At 44.0% G+C, this 8,788-nt stretch overlaps 1 protein-coding gene across 1 annotated transcript; it reads left to right on the top strand.

Moving 5' to 3' along the window:
• Positions 1 to 33: 33 nt before the first annotated feature.
• PDCL3 (phosducin like 3) lies at positions 34 to 7,766 on the top strand. The gene is made up of 6 exons (XM_053971109.1): positions 34 to 136; positions 1,489 to 1,618; positions 2,715 to 2,805; positions 3,458 to 3,601; positions 4,445 to 4,653; positions 5,959 to 7,766. Exons 1-6 carry the CDS (start codon positions 131 to 133, stop codon positions 6,099 to 6,101), a joined length of 723 nt encoding a protein of 240 aa, XP_053827084.1. The 5' UTR covers positions 34 to 130; the 3' UTR covers positions 6,102 to 7,766.
• The last annotated feature ends 1,022 nt before the right edge of the window (positions 7,767 to 8,788 follow it).

Genomic DNA, 8,788 nt, shown 5'->3' with positions numbered 1-8,788 from the left:
AGCGGCGGCGGCGCTGGGCCCGCCCCGCCGGGAGCGCCGCCTCCTCCGGCCGCGCCGCGCACGCCGGGACCGGCCCTGCCCGGCCTTGCCCAGCGCCGCTGCCCGGGCACGGCCCGGCCCCGCCGGCACCATGCAGGTGAGCAGCCGCGGTGCCCCCGTGTCCCCGCACCCGGCCGTGTGCGGGCGGTGCTGCAGAGCTGAGGGCTGGGGCCGACAGCCACGGGCCGACAGCCTGCCCGGCCGAGTGCCCGGGGCAGCCGGGGTGGGGGCGGCCCGGGTTCGTGCCGCTCGCTCGGGGCAGAGGTGGCTGTTACGTGGCGGTGTTGTTCGGTAGCTCCATGGCTGGGTTTGTGGCAGTTTGTTGCTTTTTTTGCAGCTACGGTGCTCATTTCACTACTGTAGTGAGCGGGTCGGTGTTTCAGGCACTGCATCAGCGTGATAATAAATGATAGGAAATGCGGGGTCGAGGAAAAGGTGACCGCCGTCAGAGACGGGGGGAAAAAAATATGTGGTGTTGTGTTTGCTGAGCTACGTTGTTATTTTTCTTTATTTTCTTCTGTTTCTTTTCCCCTTCTGCCCACTACCCCTCCCTTCCTGTCCTCGGTAGTCCATAAGTACTGGAGCTTAGTCGGAGAAGACATACGGTTATATATGGCTGTGAACAGACCTGGTGTAAGAGGTGTACTGATCCAGGCTATAGCAAAGCAGTATGTATGCTCAGTTTCTAAAGTGGACCTAGGCCAAGATAGCAAGGAAGCACAATCAACCTGTGGGTGTTTATCGCCAAGATTTTTTGTATTTGAAAAAATAAAATTGCCTGCTAAATAGGAAAATTTCATACTCAGCTACTCAGCTTTTCAACAATACACAGGGGTGTGTTGGCCTTGTTTTGCAGGTTTATTGCAACTATTTAACAGAAAAATCTCAGGAATAGTCTAGCTATAGATTTAGATCTGAATCCTTAGCAATGGGCTTGGCTAATAGAGATGGCTTGCTTTTCTCTAAGCACTTACATAGTCACTCTGACTTGAATGTAGCAAGGAGACTTCCCATGTACTGAGAGCTAGGTCTGTAAGGTTTGTGTCTGTGTGTGTGTTGTCACTAATGCTTCCTCATGCAGTGACCATTGGTTTGATGGCCTGTCCTGCTGAGGGTCTGTAAGGAAGCCCTCTGGCTAACATGCTTCTCTGTCACCCAGCTAATACCCTCTCCTTTTGTTGCACTTTGTGAGAGATGCAGCAGTGGTTACAATGCTTCAAACTTTGGTACCCAGACAAGACCTCCTGTATGTGCTGTGAGTGGGATGGAATAAAACAAAGTCAGTCTTCAGGGTACTGCAGGTCTGGGGCTGGAAAGAAGCCTCGACATCAGGAGGATTTGCACTGTGACTTTTTGGCACCATCCAGTTGTCAGTTTAGCAACTGTGTTAAGTTCTGAACTTCTGTAAAGCTCACCTTGAAGAAATATCTCTTTGTTGTTCTGTTCTAGGATCCAAATAAAGACACGGAGTGGAATGACATTCTGCGCAAGAAAGGTATCCTTCCTCCAAAGGAAAACCTGGAGGAACAGGAACGGGCAAAAGAAGAGGAGCAGTTTGCCATCCTTCAGAAATCTCTGGGTGAGCGATCAGCCAACTCAGGCAGCAGCAGAACAAGCCTTGGAATGGCTCCTGGGGGAAGCTTTCTCAAAGAAATGACCAGCATCAATGTTTATATGCCTGTAAAGCAATGTGTCATTTTCCAGGTCTGTAGGGATACCAAAGCTTCATCTGTGCAGGGTGATCAGCTGTTAATGGTATCAAACAAATGCATTCCTGAACACATGGATTCTCCCAGCACAGGAAAGCTTTGTTCTTCGTGTCAGCTCTGTATGTTTATGGAAGTAAATGTTTAGAAACTGAAACAAGCACAGTGCAAAGGGAGTCTGTCAGGTGAATGGGATGTCTGTGCTGCAGCTGCTAAGCTTGAAAGCTCATGCAGGTAGTTGTGTGCTTGTCTAGGCAGCTTTCAGCTCAGAGGCCTTTTCCATCATATTCTTTCCATCTGTATGTCTAAAGCACATAACACTTCCTAACAATCCAGTAGGAATAATAATGACAGGTTGAGAAAGCTGGGGCTGCTTAGGAGAGGAGAAGGCTTAGGGGAGAACTGTAGCACACACCTTCCAGTGCCAAAGGGACTGAAAAAAGAGCTGGGGAGGGACTTTTTAGAATCATAGAATATCCTGAGTTGGAAGGGACCCAAAAGGATCACTGAAGTCCCAACTCCTAAGGGCAATTCCAACTTTACAAGACCATGTAGTGATAGATAGGACAAGGGGGAATGGCTTTAAGGTGAAGGACAGTAGGCTTAGATTAGATATTAAGAAGAAATTCTTTGCTGTGAGGGTTGTGAAGCACTGGAACAGGTTGCCCAGAGAAGTTGTGGATGTCCCATTGCTGGAAGTGTTCAAGGCCAGGTTTCATGGGCCTTAGAGCAACCTGATTTAGTGGAAGGTGTCCCTGCCCTTGGCAGGAAGAGTTGGAGCTGGATGATTTTTAAGGTGCCTTTCAACCCAAGCCATTCTATTATTGTAAGATAATATAAAAAAAAATCCACTGCATACTTCCTATTAATCTGTCTTTAGAGTAAATAAATTCTGTTGGACTGATGAAAGTTAATGAGTGTTTATCCTGGAATGAGGTTTTTGCTGATTTAATGTTTCTTCTATTCTAGTGAAAACTTATGAGGACATGACTCTGGAAGAGCTAGAAGAGAATGAAGATGAATTTAATGAGGAAGATGAGAGAGCTATTGAAATGTACAGGTCAGAGCAGCTTGCAGAACTTGGCTTTAATGATAATTGGAGGGTCTGTCTTTTATGTGCTTTTAGATATTGTTGAAGAGAAAGTATGTTTTTGGGATGATGGAAGAAGGGGGTTGTGTTTCTGGTCTCTTGTGGAGCTTCCAAGTGTCTTTAAAAGGATAACAGCGTTTGAATTCAGTATCCTTTATCTACGCCTAGCTTTGCAGAGATAATGTGCACCTGCTGAGTGTATGGCCAGGAATCCTGAGAGCTTTGAAAATCACCTCCAGTATTTCCTAATTTTTGTGTGAATGAGATTAAGGTCCTGCAGATTTGCATAATTAGCATTCGTTTCCCTCTATCTCGTAACGTCTCTCATGGCTTTTGCCATTTAATTTGGTAGTGTATTATGTGCAGAAGAAATGTCTAGTGAAGCCAGAAATGAGGGGAAAAAAGCATTTCATGAAACATAGATTTACCTCTTGCATATGTTTTTAGCCTATGATGCAAATACAAGAGCATGTACTGTGTCATTTTACTTTTATGGCTCTGGGATTAGAAGAAGTTTGTAATTTGTCTCTGAAGTCTAGGCCTCAACCAGCTCCTTCAAGTTATGTTCTGTCAAAAGAATGCATCTATTCACAAGATGTCTTTTTCATTCCTGGCTATTTAGGCAGCAAAGGTTAGCAGAAATGAAGGCAGCTCAAATGAAGAATAAATTCGGGGAAGTTCTGGAGATTTCGGGAAAAGATTATGTTCAAGAGGTTACAAAAGCTGGAAAAGGTATATGGGTAGTCTTACACCTCTACAAACAAGGGTAAGAATTTTTTTTTAAACCATTAAACCTTGCACTGTCAATAGCTGAATATGCTCCTAGGTAAATGTGTAGTTACTGTAGAACTAAGGACTGATTTTGGAGTTCTAAGAAATAAAAACAAATTAGTAATTTTAATACTGTTGAGTCAAGACTGCTGAACTTCATTCTAGAATGATGTTACCATGAGGTGGCTTTTTTGTACATCTCTGCAACACAGCAAGATGTGTACCATACAGCTTCCGTAGAGGTAGCTGCTGCCACTGAAATATCCAAGCACTGGAAATTATTCTGGATTAAATGGAAGGGCCTGTGAATAGGAAGGATCAATATGTATTTAGCTTGGTTTCTAGTGGCATACAAATGGAGTGAGCAAGGTTTGCGGTCTTGTCACTATGATAGAAAACCTTGTCAAAAAGGTCTGTTAATGTTGCTAGATTTTTTTTGGAAAGGTTATAAATACTTGCTGTTGTTCTTTGTCTCAAATTGCCTCAGAGGTGTTGATCATCATTTGCATACTTTCTCCCAGGAGCAGCTTTGCTTTTATTTTGCCCATGCTCATGCAGTTTCTAAGTATCTTAAATTCATTAACCAGTTTCCCTGAATACACAGGGGGTAGAGGGGAAGGTTGCATTACTAATATATTAAGACAAGAAAACCACCACACACCAAAATCTCCAGTGGTGCTGATCTCCTCTGAATGCTGGAATACAGAAGTTGCTTCTGGTACTTTTGCCTTTCCAGAAAGTCATCAGTCTGATATTTCTGACCTTTCTTCTGGAGCCATTTACTTTTTAAATTGTCTCTTGTTTTCTCCTCATGTATGTCTGTTGCTGTTCTTCACAGAATTCCACTTTGTGCCTTAATAAATCAACATATGAGCGGGCTTGCAAAGAAGTTCAGAGATGTGAAATTCATCAAAGCTATTTCTACCACCTGCATTCCCAACTACCCTGATAAGAACCTGCCCACGATATTTGTGTACCTGGAGGGAGACATCAAAGCTCAATTCATTGGGCCTTTGGTGTTCGGTGGCATGAACCTGACGAGGGATGGTGAGTGTCTGCACCTCTGCTCTTCCAAAGGAAAAGAACTGTGTTGCTGGGAGTGAGAGAAATGAGGCTTAGGAGAAGAGAGGTACTGAAAATTATACTAGATTTTTTTTTCACCCCTATGGCTCAACCACATGGCTGTCTTGTAAAAGCAGTGATAGGCCAACATGTAGGTATTTGTCTTGTGTGTGCAAGTATTTATGCCCTGTGTTGGGTGAAACAAATTTTGCTGGATATATTAAAGGGTAAACAGTACCCATGCTTGTTCTTAGGGTGTCTTGGACATGAAAGACTGCCCTTGCCTCAGTGACATGATAATCTGTGCACTTGCCTACTGGATTGTAGGGCTCTTTGTTTCATTTTCAAGATGATGGCATATGTTTGTCTGTTGTCCCTGACTGAGTCAGCTTAATTCAGTCATTACAGAAAGCTGTGTACTGAAATTTCTGCACTTTTCTTTTATGTCTTCCTTCTTCCCTGAGCATAGGTGCCTTCCACTGAAGATTAAAGAAAGTGTGAGGCTGTGTTCATTATTCTGTAATACCTGAAAGAAATTAGATTTGATGATAGGATTGTCAGCAGGAGTAGGGGAAAGGTTTCAACTGAATGTGTTGTATTGACTTTCTACCACTCCTGGGAAGCAATTCAGTCCAATTTGGGCCTACTGCTGGTGGTGAAGTCTCTCTTTACTGTCTAAAGGAACTTTTATTTAGTGTGTGATGTAGAGGCAAAGGGGTGAATTCTATTTATAAGGTACATCCCTGGAAAATACCTATAATTCAGACGTGTAAATGAAATTTCCAAAGTTTATTCCCTGCCTCTTCTGATTGTGATGAGCTCAGTATATGATGGGAACAGCTGTAATGTATGAGCAGTATTCCTTCACTGGCAATAGATGTGCAAATATATCTTCTGCCCTTATGTGGTTAGAAGGAGGTAGAATTCGCTTTCATGCAAGAGTTGCCTCTAAAGCTGCTGCTCTGTATCCATCACCTCTTTTGCACTCCTGGTTGCAAGGTGAGCAGGGTGACACTGGGGATGTCACTAGTGGGTACAGAGCAGTACCCTGACCTTTGTGCCCTGGGCTGAGACCTGTGCCAGCACTAGGGACTGGGAAAGGAGGGCTTGGCTGGAGCTGGTGTGGTAAACAGGGCAGGAGTTGGGATCTGGGTATGGAAGAAGAAGAGGAGGAGGGCCCTGGTGTGGTGGTGGTGTAGTAGGATGATAAAGGAAGTCATCTGGGGAGCCAAGGGTGGGCTGTCTCCAGTTTGCCTCCTACATTCATGACTCTTGTTTTGCACTGCACAGAATTAGAGTGGAAGATTTCCGAGTCTGGTGCCATCAAGACAGACCTTGAAGAGAACCCCAGGAAGCAGATCCAGGACCAGCTCATGTCCTCAATCAGGGCGTGTGTCCCAGCCAGAGGGGAGAGTGACTCAGAGGATGACTAATTCCTGCGGCTGCATCCAGATTGATGCAGTGCACTTGCAGCCAGTGTTCCCACCTCAAGCACTGGAGACACTCCTCAAGGCCTTGCTGAGCCCCAGAAGGGTAGCCTTTCAAGACATTCATTCTAGAAACCTCTAGAAACTAAAAACATTTATGTTTTTTAAAAATTGCAGCTTCACTTAAGATGCTGAAAGACATTTTGTATAGTGAAGCCTGAGTAAATCTTACTCAAAGGTTTTAAAATATAGACATGAGTAGAAACAGGTCTCTTGTTATTATTTTCATACTAAATTGCTACTTCTTAAAAAAAGTTGAAACATGAAGTGGTCTTAAGTACACTGTTTTTAACAAACTTAAATGGTACAAATCAAATTAAATAGCTGTCTTAAATAATTGTTTATGACACTTAAATGGACCATCTCTTAGCCCACTGTGCTCAGACCTCTGACAGCCTGGACTTCACAGAGAGCTGGGGCAGGTGGTACCCATGATGCAGGTGCTTCTGAAGGTGGTGTGTGGTCCTCTGCTGAGATGTGCTGGCACCAGAGGGACAACATGAGGCTATAAGCTGGGATTCCAGGCATCCTGAGAGAGGCCTTGAGGAAAGCCAGCCTCTCCTGGGACCTGCTGAGTCCTGAACTCCACTTTCGAGTTAGCAGCACTGTTTTGCCTTTCACAAGGGCTGAACTTCATGCACCATCTTGCCTGCTAATTGCAGAATGAAATTCAAGACGGTGGTGCTCAAGTCTGAGCTGATTTCTTCAACAATATGAGAAGTCAGGTGTTCCTACAGTAGTGCCATTGTGAAATGGGAGGGAGGATGATGTTTGAGGAACTGACATCTTGCTATATTAAAAACTTCCATTTTCCAGCTACAGTAATAATAACTGAAGCCTTAAAAGAGCATAAACTTAAATATCACCTTGATTATAGATCTGCTGACATTTGGAGCTGCTTGATTATTTTAGGTTGGATTTAATGTCCACCTACACTTTCAGTTGGTCTACATTCAGGCTAACAGTCTCCAAGAGCTTTTGCTAATGAGGCTGCCCCAATGACATTTTGTTATATTGCTGGTGGATTCTGTGGGTGGATGGTAAAGAATGCTATACTCTTTAAGCAGTGATATTTGTAAGATTTTTTTTTATTAGTTTGTAGTGACTTTCAAATACACTTTTTGCACTCTGAGACAAATCAGTGTGTAGTTCAAACAACAACTAACTGTTCCTTAGGTGAAGTTAAAAGATTCTGATGGAGAGCTTCCTCTTTGAGATGTGAATGGTGATCTGAGTCTCAGTTGTCTCCTTTCTTTTATGTGTGTTTTGGCAGAGTAGCTAAAATATTAATCTTGTGCAAGTCAACCAAATGCAGCACAATAGAAGCTGATAGATCTGAAAATGATTACATAGCAGCACTCTTCTCATGACACAGGACAATCCCAAATGCTATCAAGACTTGATGCTTCTTTGTGCTCACCTACAACTTCATACAGTCTAGGAAGAGGACAACTCTTCTTCTCTATAGAAGCCTACACTGCATATTTTGCTTATCTTTTGCTTGTTCACACTGAATTGTGCTTTGGAGTGACCTCTGACTACATGGACTGCATTTCTTTTGGAGGAAACTAGAGAAACTAGGGGTGAATAAAAAGAAGAGGTGGGACTTCAGACTGTTTCCTTCACAATCTCTTCTTCCAGCAGGGTCTTAAAACCATAGCTGCCTTCCCCTTTTGTGTGTGGTGTAATGGGGTTTGTGAGATCTTGGACCACTGAGAGGACTGAGGCCCTGAAGAGGACCAGGGCTGCGTATGGGTTGTCCCAGGCTGCTTAGCTGTGGGGAGCCAGATATCCTGTGCCTGGGAATGATAACTGTGGCACCCCCAGGTCGCAGTTTTGTCTTTCCTCGGAAAGAAGCGGACCTGATCTGCCTGGGAGGTTTAAGCACGAAACTGCCTTGGGGAGTGGGAGAGCGCCTGCTCCCTGGTGTCGGGGCTGTAGCAGGGGCTGCCTTGCAGTTTCATAGGCAGCTGTATTTTGGAGCAGCAATTCAGGAGAAATGGAGACATTTTGACCTCCATCTTTTACCATTAACTGCTTAATCTGCTGAAATGTTGGGGGATGCTACTGGAGAATGCCATGCTGAAAGGGGCAGATGTGAGAATCATCATAACCCAGAAGAGGCTGAATATCCTGCCCAGCTGATGAGACCCATATGGAACATCATTTCAAATGGTATCTATGCTTCTCACTCTTTGGCTAGGTGTGAAAACAGCTTTTTGTAATATTATTATTTTTCCTGCCAAACATATTGCTGTGCTCAAGGCCTTTTGTAGAAATTAGGTCTCTGCAGGAAACAGATAATGAGGTCTGTTTAACCTTTTGGCAGAGCAGGAGCTGTGGAAACAGTTAAGGGAATGAGCTTTAGCTTAAAAGGAAGCTGGCTGCTAAATAGCAAACCAAAACAGCCAATTAATACACATTGCAGAAAGGGGCAATATAATGGGAAAAAATAACCGGAGAGCTGAGCTCTCATTTGCCAAGGCTTGGGGCACTGTTGCTAAATGCACTATCAACATTTTTGCAGCCTGTCAACAGTTAGTGTCAGATCAATGCTCACTTTTCATCGGTGTGAGAAGGGTCTTTCTGTCAGCTATCATGGGAGAAATCAGAGGCAGTGATCCTGTAAACAG

Source organism: Vidua macroura, chromosome 2 (genome assembly GCF_024509145.1).
Source record: "Vidua macroura isolate BioBank_ID:100142 chromosome 2, ASM2450914v1, whole genome shotgun sequence".
Taxonomy (NCBI): domain Eukaryota; kingdom Metazoa; phylum Chordata; class Aves; order Passeriformes; family Viduidae; genus Vidua; species Vidua macroura.
Note: the sequence above shows the minus strand (reverse complement) of the source record. Positions and strands in the feature narration are given on the sequence as shown.